This window comes from Oreochromis aureus, linkage group 18 (assembly GCF_013358895.1).
Source record: "Oreochromis aureus strain Israel breed Guangdong linkage group 18, ZZ_aureus, whole genome shotgun sequence".
NCBI classification, from domain to species: Eukaryota; Metazoa; Chordata; class Actinopteri; order Cichliformes; family Cichlidae; genus Oreochromis; species Oreochromis aureus.
In genome coordinates, this window is record NC_052959.1 from 13,659,736 (window position 1) to 13,681,784 (window position 22,049).

Sequence of the window (22,049 nt, forward strand, 5' to 3'; positions counted from 1 at the left end):
GACTTATTGATCAGGTCCGGGAAAAAGTCTTACAACGTTGAAACCATGGCTCTTACAAATGTGGTGTATAATGTAGAAACTGCCGTATACAGATTTAAAATATCACATCACATTTAAACTCCAACCTCTCCTTCAAGGTCAGTAGATTGATCTGAAAGTCAAAGGTGCTGTTTAGAGCTATTTAGAACTTTTTACTGCCATTGTTTATATTGATGACATGCAGGCATATAGGGAATGATATATGGGCATTCAAAATATCATGGTACAGTGGACCTCGGATCTCTTCTTCAAGCTGAGTTAATGTCAAATTTTCAGAAAATGTCTTTTATCTTTAAAACTATTGTTAAATTCTCCTGCCTTTGTTTGTATTGGCAACTTTTAGGAAATGATACGGGTATATGGGTATTCTAAATATCACAGTAGTTTTCATCCAAATATAATGTGATATTTGATCTGACCTCACTTTTACATTTCACATCTGCCGTTCTGCCTCAAATATGTTACTTCTACTTTACTACAAATAAACAAAGTACATTTACCTTTGAAAATACAGCACTGTTCTTCTTGAGTGCTTCTTGTTTAGGATATAAATATTAACAGTCTTGATGTTAATATAGAAGAAAAAGTACTCAGGTATCAGATTTCCAGTTCTCAGATGTTTGTGTCTTTTACAGTGTGCAAAAATATTTATAATGAAAATATTAACACCGACTACATTACAAGTTTAAAACAGAAAGCGCTTTTAGGTGTTACAGAGCTCTTACAGCAAGGAAAAATAAAATTATAGAAGGAAGACACAAGGTGGTCCTATATACATGAGCAACCAAGTTTGTATATACAGGTAACAATGTACAGAATATGTATAGAAAAATTGAAAAATTGTACGGAGATAGGTATAAAATGTACAGTAAACAAACAAGCTGGTGGGTAAGATGACCAAAAGAATGTTAAGCTGCATTATAGAGTCTGACAGCTGCTGGTAAGAATGACCTGCGGTCTGTGGGTGTGAATGTCTACTGCTGTAAAAGGCACATGTGTTATGGCCATCCCTATGTAGAAAATCTGGAGGCACACCGGGTGACTGTTAAACCCAATTATTTAATGTTTTGCTACAAATATTAAAATCTTTCAGATTAGTTATTTCAGAATGAAATCAGTTTGTAGAACACTTCAGATGTGCCAGTAAATTTCCACTGGAGATCTGTTTATATGATTATTGTCAGCTGGTCAGCTCTCCGTTGCTCTAGTTGTGTGTCTCTACTTCTCTTGCTTTCCATGATTTAAGTCTATGCTTTCTTGTCTTTCCAACACAATGGAAAATCAGGAGGATAAGAGGTGGTATTAGATGTTTGTCAGTGTTTGTGTTACAGTGAAAACAAAAATACAGTAATATTCTCCCTTCATATTTAGTGTTTAGTATTTAGTGTAATTCATATCATCCCAGCAGGATCTGTAGTCAGCTAAAATGCAGTCACAGTGTGACCACAGATGGACAGATATACAACTTTTAAGTAAGATCTTAGTGCAAGATCTATTTCAGGATGCTAATGGGATCATTTTCAGGTAAATCTTGGATGTAATTTCAATTCAATTTCAGTGTTATTCATAACAAATCACAACAGCAGTCGCCTCGAGCTGCTTTATATTGTGAGGCAAAGACCTTAGAAAAACTCCAACAATCAGACAAATCAAACAAATAATTTAAATACTGACAGACGGACTTTACACAGCGTTGTGATGCAAAAAATTTGCTTTATTTTTTTTCATCTGTCATCTGGGAGAAAACAAATCCGATGAAAGCAGATGTGACATGCAATATTTCTCCGGCAATATGATCAGATGAGTCATCCACAGACTCCACGAGACGGATCCCTGCTGCCCCACGTTCAAGCTTCACAACCAGGAGACATCAAACTGAAGCCATATGGAGGTCCTCTACTTGGAGAAGTCCTAATATATTATTTTAAAATTCGCTTTCCTTTTGAATGATTACTGCTATGACACTTTTAAGTTGGGGTCTCAGCGTAAAGTTTCAACCTCTGTTTCTTTTCCATATTTAATAGTTGTCATTCCTTGTTTCTTCACAGTGTTACTTCTAACTGAAACAGGAAGTGTAGTTAAACATGAGGAGTTCGCGAGCCAATAGTAAAACACTTATTTTAAAAACAATTATAAAATATTGCTCTCAGTAAATGCCCACATTTTTTTTTCTGTTTTTCAAGTTTGTTTAGCTTTGATTTTAATATTTATTTTCAAGTTTATTAGTTAACAGATATTCATTTTTATCAGATATTAATTATTATCAGACTCAGTGTCATCGGGGTATACAGAGTCTTCACAGTTATTGCTGGTGTAAACATCGTCCTCTGTCCTTGTTGCTGTGTTGGTGGTCGGGGTGTTCACACTGGGAGAAAAAGGTGGGAGAAGTTCATCTTAGTAAAAACAAGAATCCTTTGTGAAACATTATAGAAACCACACTACAGCTACAGCATACAGAGTCTGAGGCTATTTTGCAGCTACTCGTAACAGACACAATAACATGGCCGTGTCATCATCTCCAGGTTTCCAAGATGTGATGTGAACGACGCTGAATGAGAAACAACAAACTCACCACAGTTAATTCACACTTCGTCTTGCACGAGAAATTACTGAGGAAAAAAAAGAAATGTAATTTTAACAATTGCTCAAAGCTTAATAATAATAATAAGCTACACTGTGTTCAGTTTTTATTTTTGTTTTTATGATTACTATGAAGCAGCAGTTGACAAATCTGAATGAGTCTTTGTTATAATACACAAAATGTCTCTCTTTCTTTCTGTACACCAGAGCTGAGCAACCAACTAGCAATCGTCTAAATGTTTTACTATTATTTTTGTTTATTTTTATATACAATATAATACTATTTTATAACATGACACTCATACATCTGAATGTCTTACCACACTCTATCCTTCTGTACATAGCACTTGCAATGTGTTTATTAATCTTTTCTTTTTTTTTAGTTATTTTTTTTACTTGTGGAAGCCCACAAATTAAGAATTTCATTGTTCGGTGTAACCATTATTTTGTGGCAAATAAAATGAAAAATAAATTTAAAAGAACATTTTTTTTTTTTTTTTTTACCATTTGTGCACCTATAAAAACTTCTGAAAGGAACAGTTTTATTTTATGATAGTTGAAAGTTGAACTACTCAGAGGATCAACCAGTACAAACAGCTGCTTAATAGCATATAAATATAGAGCATTTTAACCACACCCGCCATTCTTATTTTTTGTTTAATGTTTCTTATTGTGATTAAATAAATATGTTTTTGCAAAAACCATAAACAGCCCAAACAATCCTGTAGAGTTGACAGGTACTAGGAGTTAACACAAGAGGAAACAGCTAGCAAAATGTAAATAGTTTTTTATGGACATGTTTTTAGACAATGATATTCAGAAGCAACACCTCATGAATAAAATATATTAATATATAAAAAAACTTTTAAGTGACATAGTTGGATTCTACCTAAGGATGGAGCCAGTAGATGTTTCTCTCTTTTTTCTGTCTTTATGTTAAACTATGAGACTTGTGGCTTTGGCTCGTGAAATTCTTTATCTATTTGGAAGAAATTAAACTCTTGGAAACAAAGTCAAACGATATAATCAGCGTGTAAGCATCGTTGTTTTAAGAATAAGATGATACGTACCCATGCCAGCGTTACTTCCAGGGCAGGGAACTAAGGATAAATGAAAAGTGTAAAAGCAGCTGTTAGAATGGACTCGTTATACAAATTCAAAAATCAGAGTCAATACGCTCCTTGTATTTTTGTTCCCACCTGAGTACGTCCTGGGCTGGCAGAAGGTGACTTTGCTCCCGTACTTTTCCACAGGTGCTGCCACCACTGTGTAGACATCCCCACATGTTTCCTCCTGGATGTCACAGTACATGCTGCCTGCAGCTGCCATACAGGTGTAGTTTGCTCCGGTGCCATACAGCTCCACTGTATGATTATAGATCTGAGGGCCGAGCGAACGCCAGTATACCCTCAGGGTGTTGTTGGTCCTGCGATAGAGCTTGACGCCCGTTGGACAGCAGGCACCTGTAAAAGAGTGAGTGTAGAGTGATGCTTTTGTAAAAAAAATATCTGTTTTAACAGTGTGAAGATTTCTACTTTTTTCCCTCCACTGGATGTAAAAATATTACAAATGTGTTTGTATTTATCGATCCTCACTGGAAGAGAATCCACGATATTTGCACTCTGATTTCTGTCCTGTGCTGCTGATTGCTTCCAGGTTGACGCTGTAGTTGGTTCCACAGGTGATGCACCCCATCAGGCAGTGGGTGTCTAGAGTGTGGCATTTGGCATACCCTCGTGGTGATGTCAGGGAGGTAATGAATGAGCGAGCTCCAGTGCTAGGTGACCAGGTCACATTGGTCATAGCTTGGGTGACCTGGGTCACGTTCACAGACATGGGGCAGCAAGGGCCTTAATGGGAAGAATACAGAACAGATTTCAGTATGGGAGCATTTTGACATTCCTAGAGTCAGTACATGTCATGCTTCCTCATGAGAAGCTTTGCATGCACATTGGTATTTTTTGTATAAACTTGAGAACTAAATCATTTCATTTAATGAATGACAAAAGCTTTTAGCAGATGTCTTATGAACTGTTGATAACTTTAAAAACAGAGATCAGCTTTAGCTCGATGCAACTTTAGCATATGGCTCAAATTAAAGCTGCTGTTTGGTGGACCAATAGAACATTTTGTTGTGGGGAACCAATCAGACTGTCATACCTGTTTCCAAAGTTTTACTGAATCCTGGCAGACTTTTCCCCACAGCTGTTGTGGCCACTGCTGTAACCTCGTAGACCGAGCCGCAGGGCAGTTGCGTGAGCACACAGGAGCTGTTCATCGACTGGCAGATTTGTCTGTCATAGCGTCCAGTGGCAGTGATGGTGTAATTCGTGTCGGGGGTGTTGGGTGTGGTGATGAAGATTCTGTATGTGGAACTGTTGGTCTGAGTCATATTCAGGATCTCTGGAGTGCAGGGAGCTGCAGCAAGACACACAGAAAAGAGGCGGTCACTTCAAAAATAGAAAGATGCAAATACAGAAATACAGAGTGAAATATTACTGCAAAGGAAGACATTAAAAGTTTGGAAAATGTGCTGATTCATACTTGTAATTCTGTTCACATTTGTAGAGAAAATGTGAAGCAACTGGTATTTCCTAGTAGCTTAACTAAATAAAAACCAGAACCATAGGAAGAAAACTTGCCTCTTAGCAAGAGAAGAGAAGAGGCTTTCTCCTGGTGACCTTTCTACACAAACCATACTTGTTCAGTCTTTTCAAATTGTGCTGCAATAAAATTTAACTTTTAACATGCTTTGGATTTTTTTTTGTTTCTCTGAGCGATGCACAGTCTGAGCTTCGGGTGAATTTGCACACAATTTGTGTGTGCGTGTTTCATAAAAACAGTCACTCTTCAGTGTTTAAATTACCTGTCTCATGTGTTTGCGGCTTGCAGGTGTGGTTGCATCCTCGTAAATCGCTGCAAGGTGTCACGGTCACAGAATACGCTGTGTTGCAACTCAAATCTGAGAGCGCACACACCGGTGCTGTGTCGTTGCAGTGGATGACGTCTTTAGTCTGTGCTGCTGTCGTCTCATACAGTTCGGCTCCTTTGACTGGTGTCCACATGATTTCCAGGGTCTCCGTAGAAACCAGCTTTATCATAACATCCTGTGGGCAACAAGGGACTGAGGAGGAGGCGGAGAGGAGAAACTAATTAAAAATAATTTTTAAAAAGGCAAATAACCACACACACACAACTGTGAGTTTCTCTTAGTTTGATCATAAACCTGCTGTAGCTTTAAAGTTGGGTTATACATTTTGTCTGCACTTCTTATAGCAAACAGGCTCACTGAGCAGAAAAAGCCACAGCTGAAACTTCAGACATGATGGCTGGGCTCCATATGCCCGAGAAAGCTTATCAGTATTTCAGTTTTGTGAAAAACATGGCACACCTATAGATTATACAGTTGGAATTACATGTGGGCTTTTTCTGTTATGACAACTCAGGCTCAATCATGAAAATGACTTTTTCCTTAAACAATAGCACTATAGTGGTTACTTCAGGGAAGTTTACCTCTAGTTCCTACAAAGGACTTTTGAAATGAGGAAAAAACTCCATGAGAAACAAGCATAAACAAAAGCACTGGCCTGATCCTACAGGACGATACTGGATGGATAGTTCTGGGTTGGAGCAGACTGTATTAATAGTGGTGCTGCTGTATATGTGGGTGCTTCCGTGTAAAAGTCATACTGGTGGTGTAGTTGCGGACATGTCCATAAGGGCTGGAGCCAGCCTGGTTGTAGGGGAATACGGTGGTGAGGTAGGTGTAGCCACACATGCAGGAAAATGGGCAGGTAGTTACACTGGTGTTACAGAACGTCTCCATTCCATCATCCCGCTTTATGAACGCCATGTAGTACTCCACCAGTGGCACTCCGTCCCACATCACGGAGCAGTTACCCGCTCTGGGCTCCTCCACCCAGATGTTCTCTGGCGGACATGGGTCTGTCAGAGAGAGACAGTGGTCCTCAGGCAACAGTAATAGACTTCACTTATGAAATAACCCATGTGATAATTTGTCAAATATAGCTTGATGATCTGGTCACATCTGTAAAAACTTGTGGCTAGCTTAGCTTAGTGACTGAAAATAGCTAAAGGAATTCAGGATTATTCTTTTTTTTCACTAAATTCACAAAGAATTAGCAGCACAGGTCAGCTGATCACAGCCTGTACACTAAATCTGGAGCTCACAACAGAAATTATTGTGTTTTTATTTGTCACAAAAAGGTTCCAGTTGCAATTTGTTTTAGTGGTCACTTGAGGCTGGTTCAAAAACTAAGCCAATCCCCATAGACTCCCAAGATAAAATGTTTAGTTTTACAGCAGAGCACAGGGTGGTTAAAAGAGCAACAACAACAACAACAAAACTACGCAAAAACTGCTTTGGTCTCAACAGCTAATTTAGTTCTTCATGACATTGATAGATGTCTTTTTAAGGTACAATTTTGCATTCACAGATAGTGTAGCTACTTTGAGAACAATGGGCTTTCAGCTTCACTTGAGCCAATTAGAAACAAGAGCAGGATTTCTCAATCATGTCTGTGGTGTTTGTGCTATGCTTGATGATTAGTTAGTTGTACAGCCCGTTCAAGAGGTCTGTGACCAGTTTTGATAATTGAAATTCTAGTATTTTAATTTGATGCTACTGAAAGCTAATTTCACCCAAAGTTTTGAGAGAGCTTTAAATGAATAATAATATAAAACAAACAAACATACATTATGAATGATATACCCACATGTTATGTAGTTAGCTGGTTGAGAGGGGCTGCTGGGTCCGGCATCATTATAGGCTATGACATAGACTGAGTGGTTTTGTCCACAATCCGCAGGATTAATGTAACAGTAATTGTTTTCTGTGGAACAGTTTTGGCCGTTAGAGGTCCAGACTAAGTAGAGATTAGCACCCCTCACTTGCGACCAGAATACAGCGATCCCAAGAGCCCGTCCTGGAGTCACCTGAACGTGAGTCACATCTGGGCTCTGAGGACCTGGAAATGAAACCACAATGAAATCAATAACAGCAGTCATGACTGGTCCTCTGGTACGGGTTCAAATGTTTATCAGCCTAATGTTCGGTAAGGTTTCTTACGTGTAATTTGACAGGCAGTGACATCATCACCAGTGCGACCCTCAGAGTCCCATGCCGTGCCCTTAATACAGTATGTAGTTCCTGGTTCAAGGTCATCAAACGTCACGGCGGTGTCAGTGGTGTTGAGTTTGAGGCGGGTGCTGGATCCCTCTCGGATGATGACCAGCGTGTAGAGGACGGCGTCCTTCACTGGGTCCCAGGTCACAAGGATGGTGCCATTGGTAGGAGAGGATGTGTTCAAGTTGGGAGCCATTACAACTGCAGATGTGATCAGGTGGAGAATGAAGAGATAATGGGATTAATGGGGAATAAAAAACAAACAAACAACAAAGAAATCTTACTTCTCTTCTCCCTGTTCCCATTTCTTTATAAGATATGAAATAGAAACTACTTTCCTGTGATCCTGTTACATTCAGTTACCCTTCAGGATGGGAGACAACCTAGTTCTCATGGTTTCTCTTTTCATTTATGAATCCTATGAGTGGATACAGTTTCCACCCTTGTGTTAGTTGCAAAAACTTGAGCACCCGTGACAATGGGCCGTGAAATGGCAAGCCACTATTGCCAGTGGAGTGAGATAACAAGTTATTGTTCTAAGGAGGAACAGAAACCTCTGTTTCACTCTTTATAGGCTGATTACCCTCTTTACGGTAAAGTGGAACTAGAAGATCATCGTTTAATAAGTGCACTGTCAGTCACACCCGACTTGACCCTCTCAGAATCAGCTGATTCTTTTGTAATGAGTGCATCCAAATTTTACCTTCATATTTTTAAAATTTCTGAGTTAGATGACCTCAGGGTACAACATTTAGAAATTTCACTGCTAAAAATTATATTTAACTTATGTTTTGAACTGCAATCAGATGAAGAAGAATCAATGGATGATTTCAGCATGGTATAGCAGATACAGTCACAATTGCAAGTATTTTCTCCTTTAAGTCTTCCTCTATTTGTGAATAAAAGGAACATATCATACTATCCTTCCACTGTCACAAGAGAAAACTGTCACAAGAAAAACAGGCAATGAAGCAAAAAACTGCAGTGAGGACACCCACTGATCCAGAGACCCTCCATGATCCAGGCTATTGTACATGATCAGACAGCAACGGATTTCAAGACCCTTAATTTTATCCAGACTATTAACATGGGCTGAATGTGTAAACAGCCATGTAGTTTCTCCATTTACAGCCCCAAGCTACATGCATGAATGTTGATATATAAATGACTAGAAAAAGGCTACTTTCACCTACTCCCTCACTTACAAGGAGTCAAAGCAGCTAGCTCTGCATGCAGGGGCAAATCCAAAATTGTCTCATAGGGGTGGCCATATGGGGGCCCCTAAAAATATTGGGGTGGCACATCATAAAACAGAATTTTCAATTTTATTATACTCTTGTCAAATACAGGTTACTTAAATATGGCAAAAAAGGGAGAATTACTATTTGGGGGTGGGGTGGGGGGGGGGTAGGGGGACATGGAATAGTCCGAAAATTTCTTTTAGCTCGTTTCAGATATTGACGTACCTGTCCTGGCCTCTGTGGGGTAGGATGGCTGGCTTCTCCCGCCTGAGTTGACAGACATGACGCTGAGGACGTAGTCTGTGTATGGCTGGAGCTCCACCATGGTGCCTGGAGAGCTGCTCACAGTGCTCTCCTTGAAGAAATCACCTGTCTTTGACTCTGCCCTCAGGATGTAGCTGGTTGCTCCAGATACCTCTGTGAACTCAACAGTGATGCTGTCGCTGTTTTTGGAGTAGGCTTGCCCAATGCTGGGTACATCAGGGGCTAAGGAGCAGATGGCAGATGTCAGTCAGATAGATTCCAAAATAAAAGCTTTTCTATTTATAAGAGAAGTATAATGTATCACTGAAAAAACAAAACAAAACAAACAAACAAACAAACAAAAAAACACCTTTTGGGTTATTATCTCAAAATTTCTACCTACTAACTCATATTTCTTAAAAAAATAACTCAACTTTGAGAAAATAACTTCAAATTTCAAGTTTCAAGTCAGAATTTTGAGACAATAACCCAAACTGTAGACTAATGGATGACAAAATCTTTTTCTTTTTCAGAAGCAAAAACAATTTTCCATAACAACGCCTTTAAGAATGCCACTTACAATATTACAGATGCAGCGGTTGACCACAACTACTAAATTTAAGTGAAGTTCTCAATAAAATCTCCTTTTTACATTATAGTTTACTACATGTAAAAAAACCCAAACATTTACATTCTTACATTCATACATATATATTTATATGTTACTGACAGTTTGCACAGTATTTTATTTGAGAATTCTGAAATGACTGCATAGGGCTACAGTTTGTTATTTCCTCACGGTATCAGAAAAGCCTCTTGAGACCTGAGCACTTGGTTAGAGTGGATTTCAAATTTGTCTTTGATATTCGAGGTTAGCTGAGTCCAATAAATGTAAAACTTATTTCTATACTAATATTTTTTAAGTATGTCCTCATATAAAACAGTGGGTTTATTTTACAGCAAACCATAAGTCATTTTTGTTTAAAGTATAAAACCTTCTATTTAGCAGAATGCAGCACAAACAGCAAAAAAGCTGAAATGTAATGTCTTCATATGAGGACACGGAGTCTTAGGAGGATAACAAAAATGATTGTGTTGTCTGTGAAAACATGGAAAATGTGCAACATAATTTGAAATAGCTCAAACAGTTGTCTGAATTGTCTTTCTGGCTGTTCCATGTAACAAAGAGTGATGATATAAAAAAGAGAAAAGCAGCAGAAAAAATTTAACAAGAAAATTTTCACTTTTAATTTAACCATGTATGACCAAAAGTATTTGGGGTATTTTATAAATATTAAATAAAATTACTTAACAACACACAACACAAGTAAAATGTTTGGCCAAACTATCTCATTAATATATGCACGAAAATAAATAAATAAATAAATTAATAATGCAAAAAATGATAACTTTAAACAATTCAATTACCTGTAAATCTTCCATGTAATTATTTTTTACATAGATACACTGTAAAATGTTTCATTTGACTAGATTCCCTTCAATGTAATGTACTTTATTGTTGGTGTGTAATCAGTTGATACCAAGCACATTTTCCTTAATGATTAACTATATGAATAAATAAACCTTTAATTTTCTATATTTTAAGTTGTATTTTACTCAAAATTATTGCTTCATGTTTATTTATCAATGAAGGTTTGTTCCTTTGTTTTTTCTGATGTTACCGACCTGTCGTCTCCTCAGTCTTTGCACTGCTGAGCACTCTGAGATTATTGTCCATAGCTTCTAATTGCATGGTGTACACCGTGTTTGGTGACAGGGAGTTAACTGAGCCCATGACTGTGTTGCCACCGAACTGAGCAAAGACGGGTCTTTCCGGGGAGTTCTTGGGGGTTGCTGTGATCTTGTAGGAGCTGGCACCAGTGTGGCCGCTCCACTGCACTGTCATGCTCTTTGATGTCACCGTGAACACTGACAACCTGATGTCTGAAGAAGATAAAGGAGAAAGTGTGATTAAAGGGGAATGTGATTAATTTACATCTTAAAGTATCTCAAATATGAAAGAAGCTCTGTTACCATTTTGAGCCAAGCATATCTGAAAATGAGAAAAAAAAAGTCAGTTTAATGAATGAAACAGTGAATGATCTTGTTAATGAAAGTCAGGAAATACAGTCAATTAAAGACAAGGGTATCCTTCCAAAGATAGTAAGCTACTGGTATTCCACATTATATCCTGAGGCAAATTATGCCCTGTATCACATTCTCAGAGCATGAGAGGCAGCAGGCTGCACATTACCTTCACTCAACACAGATTTCAGGACTGGTCAGTGCAGGTATTTCTTTCAGGTCGGAATGAATTTGTCTATTGAGGTACGGCTGGGCATGCCACACGCACTTGTTGAAAGCCGTGATACTCAAAAGGGCCTGTGTTCATATGTCTCAAAAGTCCTCTACTCCCTGCTCTCTATCTGGATTTATGCAGCATGCACAATATCAAAACATTTTACCTCTGATGTGGAAAACACTGTAAATTAATTTGGTTTAAATTAATGCTGAATGAGAAAATAAGAACATCTTACCCCAGTGAAGGTCAATAAAAACAAAAGCTTCAGCATCTTTAACTGCAACGTTCCCATGCCCTCAGTGTTTTTCTGCTATCCACTGCCTCGAGGTGAGATGCCTGATGCTGTTTCTCAAACTGATTTTAGGGAAGCAACTTGGTCTTAAATTTTTGACTTTCTTCTCTTTCTATCTACCTTCCTCTCTCTCCAACATGAAATGACAGGTGTGTTATTGTTTCAGCAAATACCAAAGAGCCCACAGGCTGTAACTCCTCCCCTCAGGGGTGTCCATCTGCCTCTTGCCTATCAGACCTAGACAAGGAAGCTCACCTTTGTTAGATGAAGATGTTGATGATAACACTTATATAACAAATGAATGTTTGTTTTTTCTAGTCTTTAAGCCGTGAATGAAAAAAACAAGCACAATACTTTCCTGTATTATTGAAGATCTTACCTATCCCTGTGAGGACAAAAGAAGGTTACAGTATATCATATTCCACTGAGGCGTGGCGTGCTCTTTTGTGGGAACTGACCTCAAACCTTTAATTTAGGACAACATGTCTTATCATTGATTCCGAGTATTGTCAGCAAATGTATTGCACGACTGAATGCATAATCTGATATGATTTGCGTCCACATTTTTCTTTTCTTATTTAGTAATGTTTATGGTCAACTTATTTGTTAAGGTTAAAAAATTGATATACAGTTCACCCAATATAAAAGTGCTCACAACAAAACTCCTCTTTCTCTACCTCAACCAGCCAATTTAAAAGACCATTTCTGACCTGAATAAAAAGCACATAAAAACCCCTCCAAATGTGATCAGCATATCTGCTGAGAGACATGTCTGGGGCTGGGGAGAACATACATGAACACATATGACAGACGGGGAAACACAAGGACGGAACTGGAACTGCATGATTGGGACCCGGGGAACAAGGAAGTGAAAGATGGGGAGAGGGGAGACATAAACACAGATGACACAACAGACATATACTGGCGAGACACAAGAGGAACATAATAGACAAGAAACTAATCTGGGGATAAAAGGGAACTGCAGAGTATGGAAAGAATAAACTCAAGACTACTTAATGGAACCTAAATCATCATTATAATACAAAAAACACTCACTTGGACTTGAATTTCTTTGAACTGTTCATTTTGCCGGGTGGAATGATTGTAAAGCATAGATACTTGATTTGAATTTCTCTGATTCCCGCAGGGTCAAAAGTGCATATTTAGGCTTAAATATATACATCCACCCCCACTAATATTTTGTTAAATGTCTCTTGCAAGTTGCACTTCGACCACATGATTTTGGTTGCCATAAAAAAACTTCTGGCAGAACAACAACGAAATTCAATATCTCAAAACAACAAAAACTGAGCACAGTCTGGCACCAGCGGGCTGTGGCAGTGACAGGAAAAGAAGCACAAAGCTGTCTGATAGAAACTACCAGTAAGAAGAGACAGTTTCTGTAGCACCTACAAGCCAGCAGCAATGGGCAGTAACACTGTCAGATGAGCACAATAAGGAAAAGGACAAAAGTTGATTTGAACTAAAGACAGGTTTTGTCCTGAAAAACAAATATGACTTGATACAGATTAGATGTGTCTCCTTTTCCATGTTGGTGTGCATCGTTCTAGGGAAGAAAGTAAAATAATAGAAGCCAGGGTGTTCAATAACACATAGCATTGTGAAAAGATAAAGTTTACATTTATTGCTCCATCTCATATGAGACATTGTACTGCATCATTAATGATGGCTTCACTATGGGATCACACTGTGTCTTACAGTAATATATTTGAATACATTTTGGGTACCAGTGAGAATATAAATGTTATTCATCCATAAAAATATTTACCGATGTTTTCGTTTTTTCTTTTATTTATTCAGTTTTATTTAATTCACAGCTAAGGTTTGAAGGTTTTACTCTGAGACTGAAGTGTGTTGTTTTCTGTTTAAAACAACACAAAAAATAAGCTCATCAGGTATCCTATGAACTGGCAAATGGATAAAGGATGAACTCCTGGGGTTACCTTCCACCTAGTGGTTGCATGTGGTGCAGTTTCCTTTGTAGTTGAGCCATAGCCAGCTCTGTAGACAGCCTCCTGGCCATGTGTGGTGGATCATAAATTCATAAATTTGATTAGTTTTGGAGTTGTACGTCTCTGTTCCTTACATTTCATGTCATGTCTTTATTAATGTTTTATTTGTTGCTTTGACTGTTTTCGAATAGAATATGCAGTGGGAATATAGAGGGAGATGAGTAGTGAAAGTTCTGTCTGGGTTGATTGTGCGTCGATCCCTTGGTAATGCCTCAGGGCTCCAGTAGGTGGGTTCGCGCGCCTCCTTCACTCAATACAGACGAGTGAGAGTGAGAGCTGCGTGTCTGTGCCGTTCTTTCACCTCTCCTCACTATTTCCCCTGTTTAAGGTAACTGCCATGCACAGAACTGTATAAATGTGTGTTACTGTTGATTATGTTGTTATCATTGTTCATTGTAGCGAAAGATGTGAATTGCGGACTATTTTGCTGAGAAGTTCAAGTTAAACGCTATTGCTGTCTATGCTAGTTTTCGCTATTACTCCGCCATATTGTGTGAAGATTTTTCTGTTACTACCTGTATAAGTTAACTACTGAAAGACATGTAGTACTTAAAGTATTATTTCATTGCTGTGGAAAGTTAGTGACTGTGTCAGCTAACATGTGCGAGTTAAAAAGATGTTTTTGTCTAATGTTACAGTTCGTGTTATCTAAAGTATTCTCATCAGCTAATGCAACGAACAATAGTGACTTAGTTTGGATACAGTTGTCCTGAGATTGAGTGCATCCATAAGAATATTGTTTTGGTTGTATTGCTTCTGAAACTATATACAGACGAGTGAGAGTGAGAGCTGCGTGTCTGTGCCGTTCTTTCACCTCTCCTCACTATTTCCCCTGTTTAAGGGCACAACATTTGGAGGCACCGCTGGGATGATTGATTTGAGGACCATCCCTGACCTGTAAGAGAAATCCTCTCGTTGATCATCCCCCGAGACGCACCCAGGTATCAGAAAGGAGCATAGCGAAGCAGCAGAGGCATTGCTAGACCTATGTTGGTGTCTGTATCCTGAAGTGAAAAAGTGACCACTAGGGGGCAGTAAAAGCCAACTAAGTCTGATCATTTCTCAGCTGACTGCTTGTGCTAACTCCTCTGACAACATGGAGTCTGAATTAGAAAAGCTAGAGCTGGAGATTAAAGGAACACTGTATCAACTGACCTTAGAGCAGCTGATTAAATTATGTGATGTACTTCAAATCTCGGACCAGGAAAAGAGTTTGTGATTAATAAAACGCCATCAGCTAGTCTCACATTTAGTTAAGCACCTTGAACGAACAGAGCTGGCTACCCGAGAGGGCGAAGGTATGTCAGAACTTCTTAATGTCCAGGACATTATAAGTGACATACAAATGGATAAAAAAAAAGTGTGAATGAAACAGTGGACCCAGCTGTTCAGGACCAAGAAAGTAGCCAGGAAGAGATAGAGACATTAAGACTGCTCTTAGAACAAAAAGAGGGTGAAATGCATGACTTGATGAGGAATAGCATGAATCCTGCCTTAAGTCCTCGCACCCCAGTGAGAAACATTGTTCCAACAGCACCAAACAGTTCCATGTGGCGCAAAGATTTTAAGATATCAGGCCAAATAGGAGAGCCGGGCAAAAGACAGGCTGACATTTTCCAGTCTGGCCAGACAAATTGAAAGCGGGATCAATAGAGGCTACCCAGAATCAGAAATCACTGATGCTGTAATTCGTGCTATCACGCCAGGCTTGCAGCTAAGGAGTTATCTTGAAGGAAAAGAAAACCTCACATTACCTGCTCTTAGGAGAATCCTCAGGTCTCATTACCAGGAGAAAGGTGCCACAGAGTTATACAAACAACTTACCTCTGAGGTTCAGAGTAGTAAAGAGACACCCCAAAATTTCTTGATCAGGACAATGGACTTGAGACAGAAAATCCTGTTTGCTTCTCAGGAGGTTGAGTCCAGTCTAAAGTATGACCCAGCACTAGTCCAGAGCCTTTTCATGCATACTGTCCTGACTGGTCTTCAGAATGACAATATTAAAAGTGACCTGCAACCTTACCTCCTGCAAACAAATACTTCAGATGAGTTATTGCTCGAGAAGGTAAATATCGCATCGCAAATGAAAAGGAAAGACAGGACAAAAAAGAAACACGCCGCTCCATCCCGAGTAACAGCTGTAAATACTGTCCAGTCCAATGATTCCCCAGTGGGAAAGAGAAGCACAGCCCAAGAGAAACCAGCTCCTCTACCCCTGATCTTCTAACAGAAATAAAAAGAAATGCGTGCTGACATGGTACTGCTGAAAGACTTGAGGGCTGAAGTTTCCCAAATCAGAGAAACCATTCAAAAGACAACCCCAGCACCTCAGCAGCCCTTCCCCATTAAGGCTGAACAAAACTGCATGCCATTTTACCACCAGCACCCTCCTGCAGCAGCACAGGAATACCACTCAGCACATGGACCTGGGCATGTGCATGGGACAGCACAGTTTCAACAAAGATTTGCACCACAGCGATATTATCCTCACCACGTCCACCGCCCCAGATGTTTTGCATGTGTGCAGGCAGGTGAGGAATATTGTCAGCATTGTTTTAGGTGTGGGAGTAGTGAGCATTTCCGTGCAGGTTGTAAAGCACCTAGACTGACCAAATCAGATAAAGGGAGCCCTTTAAACTAAGGGAGGTTGCTCCCACGGGACATGGGGCAACCGACAGCATTGAAAAGTCCCAATATTGTGCTAACTGTGAAGGAAAGGAAGAGAATATGAAGTTAAAATGTTGTTCTGTTTGTAAAATAACATTGTACTGCTCAAAAGACTGTCAAGAGACACACTGGTCTGTGCACAAAAGATACTGTAAGCCATATACATGTTCATCTATTAAGAAACAGGAAACACAGTCAAGTTGCAAACCAAAGTGTAGGAAAAGAAGTAATTCAGTGAAGACGCCTACTGTAAAAGAGCTTGTAGGAGAGAATGTCTCATTCAGTGCTTTCTGCACAACCAAAGAATCCAGGCACTTTGGGACACAGGTTCACAAATTTGTGCTGTAGATGCGGCCTGGAAACAGACCCATTTGCCTGATGTCCAACTAAGAGATATAGCAGAACTAGTAGACCCACTTGAACCACTGCAACTTGAAGCAGCCAATGGGACGGAAATACCATATATTGGTTGGCTTGAGGTAAGCTTCAGACTTACTGCTAATGATGAAGATGTGCTAATACCTGTGTTAGTATTAAAAGGCAACCAACAGTCATGCCCCATAATTGGCTTTAATGTGATTTCACACCTAGTTGCAAACAGAGTACAGGATCAGACAAACAATAAGAATAAAGAGAAACTCATGAAAACAGTAAAAGTAGCTTTTCCTCACCTCAGAAAGAGTAGGGCAAGAGCTTTTGTTAATGCAGTGACAGTGGGACAGCCATGTGAGCACAGTGTAAGAACAACAAATGAGAGAGTTGAAGTGCCTAAACACAGCTCCATCCAAATCGAGTGTCGAGTGCAAGCCCCACCTTTCAAAGAAGATAGAACCCTGATCTTGAGCCTCATGAGAACCCACAGTGGCCTGAAGGATTCGAGTTCTGTGATACCCTTGTTTTAGTAAAGACTGGTATGACACCAAAAATTGTCATTAGTGTACAAAATCCCACTAGCCATGACATCACACTGCCAAGTAGGACTGTTATTGGAACTGTGCAGTCTGTTGCGTCAATATATCCTGCTAATGTATTCAAAACTGACTGCCTTCCTACTGCATCAGTCTGTCCCATCCAGGCTAAGAGCTCAGGTGAGAACACACCTAAAAGTGCACAATGGGACCCACCTGTCGATTTGACTCACCTGAATGACCACCAGAGACAAGCTGTTAGTCAGATGTTAAGAGAAGAATCAGAGTCATTCTCTAAATCTGATGATGACATAGGCTGTGTTGAAAACTTGCAAATGAACATTTCATTGAAAGATAATGAGCCAGTCACACGGACTTATCTCTCTGTACCAAAACCCTTGTATCAGGAAATGAAAAACTACCCACAGGACCTAATAGCTCAGGGTGGGTGGAAAATCTAACTCATCTTACTCCTCTCCGGTAGTCTGTGTGAGAAAAAAAGACGGCACACTGCGCTTGTGTATTGACTACCGAGAGCTGAATAGGAAGACTCACCCAGACCGCCACCCCATTCCCAGAGTACAGGACATCATGGACAACTTAGGTGGCAACACTCTCTTTCTCTACTGGACCAGGGTAAAGCATACCACCAGGGTTCATGGGCAAAGACAGTAAACACCTAACAGCTTTTGTGACCCCTGGGGCCTGTATGAGTGGGTCAGAATCCCATTTGGACTGATGAATGCTCCAGCAGCATTTCAACGCTGCATGGAGGAGTGCTTAGAAGGGTTAAGGGATGAAATATGTGTGCCTTACCTCGATGATGTCCTTGTCTTTAGCAGAACGTTTGAGGATCATGTTGAGGATGTCAGGAAAGTGCTGCGCCGACTCAGGGAGTACGGAATCAAACTCAAACCAAGGAAGTGCGACCTGTTCAGGACAGAAGTGAGGTACCTTGGCAGGATTGTGTCAGCAGAGGAAGCAGGATAGACCCCGCAGACACCGCTGCTGTGACAGCTTTGAAAACAAACGGCCAGGTACTGTTGGTGAACTAAGAGCAATGTTGGGCCTATTAAGTTATTACAGACAATACATCAAGGATTTTGCCAGAATTGCAAATCCTCTGTATGACTTGCTCAAGGGACCTGCAGATGCTGAGACCCAGCGAAACACAAGATTAAAGTGGCAAACAAAGCGAAAACAGGTGTAGTGTCCCTTCGAACACACCTATTGAGTGGACCGACATGCACCAATTAGCACTGGAACAGCTGATAGACTGTCTAACTCAGCCCCCTGTTCTAGGCTTTCCAGAATTTTCACAGCCATTCACCCTCCACACTGATGCATCAAACGAGGGATTAGGTGCCGTGTTGTACCAAAAGCAGAATGGAAAGCTTCGTGTGATTGCTTATGGTTCCCGTTGACTTTAACTGCAGCTGAGAAGAATTACCATCTGCATTCAGGCAAGTTAGAGTTTCTTGCTCTCAAGTGGGCTGTCACAGAAAAATTCGTGATTACCTATATTATGCACCATTCTTCACTGTGTACACCGACAATAATCCACTTACCTATGTACTGTCCACTGCCAAATTGAATGCAACAGGGTGTCGATGGGTAGCAGAACTGGCAGATTTCCACTTCACGATTAAATATCGCCCTGGTAAGGAAAATGTGGATGCAGACAGCCTCTCAGGATGCCAGTAGACATGGAAACGTTTATGAATGAATGCACAGAGGAAATGGCATATGATGTAATTGGAGCAACCACACAGGCGGTGGAAAGGCAGGATGACTCCAATGTGTCATGGTCCATGGGTGTCTCAGTCAGGTGTTCGGCCATGGCCACAGATGTTTCCATCATTCCACTGACAAAAGGCCAGATCAAACAGGATCAGAGAAGTGATTCGACTATTGGACCTGTAATTCAGTGCAAACTAGCACAGGAAAAACCATCACGTTCAGAACTAAGAAAACTCAGCCCACAGATCATATGTCTCCTGAGGGAGTGGGACAAATTGGAGATGGATGACAATGGGATCTTGCACAGAAAAACAGCAAACAGAAAACAGTTGGTCCTACCAGAAATACACAAAAGTACTGTACTAAAGGAGCTACATGATGAAATGGGCCATCAAGGTGTAGAGAGAACATTGTCACTGATACGGGACCGGTTTTACTGGCCCTATATGCAACGGGAAGTAGAGGATTATGTGACCAGAAGGTGTGTTTGCATAAAACAGAAGAAGCCGTGTCATGAGAGCAGAGCACCACTGACTAATATTGTCACTACTCAACCATTTGAACTTGTCTCAATTGATTTCCTGCACCTTGACAAGTGCAAGGGGGGTTATGAATACATCCTTGTAGTCATTGACCATTTCACACGCTTCACCCAAGCGTATGCCACAACTTCCAAATCAGGTAAAATGGCTGCAGACAAAATCTTTAATGACTATGCTTTAAGATTTGGCTTTCCAGCACGAATACATCATGATCAAGGTGCTGAATTTGAAAATCATCTGTTTGCACAACTGAAAAACTACTGTGGAGTTGCTGGGTCCAGGACTACTCCCTACCATCCCCAAGGGAACGGACAGGTGGAGCGGTTTAATAGGACACTGCTCCAGATGCTGAAAACACTTTCAGAGAGTCAGAAAACTAACTGGAAGGACTCGCTTAACAAACTGATTTATGCCTACAATTGTACCCACAGCGAGGTAACTGGATTTTCCCCTTTTTACTTGTTATACGGACGCTCCCCACGATTGCCAATTGACATGCTGTTCAGCTTGACCTCAGAACAAGGAGATGGCAATCATCATGACTACATGGTAAAATGGAAACAAGGCATGGAAGAAGCATATGAGATCACCAGAGAAAACGCTCATAAAGCAGCTGTAAGAAGTAAAAGACATTATGACAGCAAGGTGAGGAGCTCAGTATTACAGCCAGGTGATCGTGTTTTAATAAGGAACATGACACCTCGAGGAGGTCCAGGCAAGCTGAGGAACCACTGGGAGGATGTGGTTCACACAGTCGTTCGTCAGGTCAGCAGAGATATCCCAGTTTATGAACTCAGACCTGAGAAAGCAAAGGGAGATCAAGAATATTGCATCGCAATCTTCTTCTGCCATGTGACCATCTGCCTGTTGAAACTGAAGTGCGACCACGAACAAGAAAAAGAGCTGTGGAGACAAGTGAGGAAGTGGAACAAGCTGAGGAAGAGGATGACGATGATGAGTACTATCCAGTGTCATCTCAGCAGCCATTTGAGCCACTTTACCCTCCGACACTGAATCCTATGAGGACTGATGAACCAGCCAAACACCTTCAAACAGTGGAAAACATGTCATCTGAGCCAGAGAATGAACATGAAGTACTGAACCAATGTGAACAACTACCTGACCAAGAGGAAAATTATGTGGAGGAACCATCAGTGGAGGAACCTGTTCCTGTACCTGTTCCAGACAAACACAGCAGGACCAGTGAGCAAGAGCGTCAGCGACCGAGTAGAGAGCGCAAGCCACCAAAGATCTTCACATATGATCGGCTTGGTTCACCAGCTTGTTATAACCTGAGAACACCATCACATCATACACACTTCATGGTTCCACGGACTGTTCAGGCATACTGCCACTGATAACTGTATGGACTTGAGTGAAAAGAAACATTGTGATCACACACGAAACACATTACTGAACAGAGACAATGTACTTACACTCCACACCAACCACAAGTAAATGGACTGTTTAACACAGAATTCATATTCAAAGTGACTTGACATTGAACTGATTCATATTGTGCTTGCAGCTTAACACACACATCCAAAGCACACCACATGGCTACGGCCACTTGTATCACTCTCATGGACATTTGTCAAAGGAGAGAGTGGCTGCTTTGACAAGCTGCACCAAAAGGACTTTGTTTACAAGCCAGCAGCAGACTGTGTTAATGTAACTGCATGGACACTGTAATTCATACAGACTGTATGAGAACACTGAAAGACTTTGGGTAATAACCCACACTAAAGAATGTATGAAAAGAGTTCCAGCTTGTGAAAACAATTTTTGTAGAGTACATATAAGGTACAAGAAACAGTTATAGTATGCAATGGTTTATTGTATGTGGTTTTGGTGATATTAATGGTCATAACTCCACGTTTGTGCTAAATGTTAAACATTTGGATGTTGAGGACAACATCTATTCTGAGGGGAGTATGTGGTGGATCATAAATTCATAAATTTGATTAGTTTTGGAGTTGTACGTCTCTGTTCCTTACATTTCATGTCATGTCTTTATTAATGTTTTATTTGTTGCTTTGACTGTTTTCGAATAGAATATGCAGTGGGAATATAGAGGAGATAAGTAGTGAAAGTTCTGTCTGGGTTGATTGTGCGGCCGATCCCTTGGTAATGCCTCAGGGCTCCAGTAGGTGGGTTCATGCCTCCTTCACTCAATACAGACGAGTGAGAGTGAGAGCTGCGTGTCTGTGCCGTTCTTTCACCTCTCCTCACTATTTCCCCTGTTTAAGGTAACTGCCATGCACAGAACTGTATAAATGTGTGTTACTGTTGATTATGTTGTTATCATTGTTCATT

At 40.3% G+C, this 22,049-nt stretch overlaps 2 protein-coding genes across 2 annotated transcripts in view; one reads left to right on the top strand and one right to left on the bottom strand.

Annotated features, from left to right (window-relative positions):
* Positions 1-1,738: 1,738 nt before the first annotated feature.
* fndc7a (fibronectin type III domain containing 7a) lies at positions 1,739-11,951 on the bottom strand. Its single transcript, XM_039602420.1, has 14 exons — positions 11,787-11,951; positions 11,284-11,302; positions 10,936-11,193; positions 9,232-9,492; positions 7,709-7,966; positions 7,356-7,607; positions 6,310-6,564; positions 5,486-5,743; positions 4,780-5,037; positions 4,215-4,469; positions 3,819-4,082; positions 3,690-3,719; positions 2,612-2,648; positions 1,739-2,404 (listed from the first exon to the last, which is right to left on the bottom strand). Exons 1-13 carry the CDS (start codon positions 11,841-11,843, stop codon positions 2,617-2,619), a joined length of 2,457 nt encoding a protein of 818 aa, XP_039458354.1. The 5' UTR covers positions 11,844-11,951; the 3' UTR covers positions 1,739-2,404; positions 2,612-2,616.
* An 8,475-nt stretch (positions 11,952-20,426) lies between these two features.
* LOC120434388 (deleted in malignant brain tumors 1 protein-like) overlaps positions 20,427-22,049 on the top strand; it is a 25,557-nt gene continuing 23,934 nt past the window's right edge. Inside the window, exon 1 of the mRNA XM_039602421.1 lies at positions 20,427-20,691. Coding sequence (XP_039458355.1) covers positions 20,427-20,691 — 265 coding nt within the window. The remainder of the gene's footprint in view (positions 20,692-22,049) is intronic.

Bases quoted from the DNA above. Each gene is read 5' to 3' on its own strand.
- fndc7a (XM_039602420.1), bottom strand. From the start codon at position 11,843: ATGGGAACGTTGCAGTTAAAGATGCTGAAGCTTTTGTTTTTATTGACC. The intron at 5,744-6,309 runs GTATGACTTTTA...CCTCCTCCTCAG, and splicing joins TGTCCGCAACTACACCACCA to TCCCTTGTTGCCCACAGGAT. The intron at 4,470-4,779 runs GTATGACAGTCT...CTTCCCATTAAG, and splicing joins CAGTAAAACTTTGGAAACAG to GCCCTTGCTGCCCCATGTCT.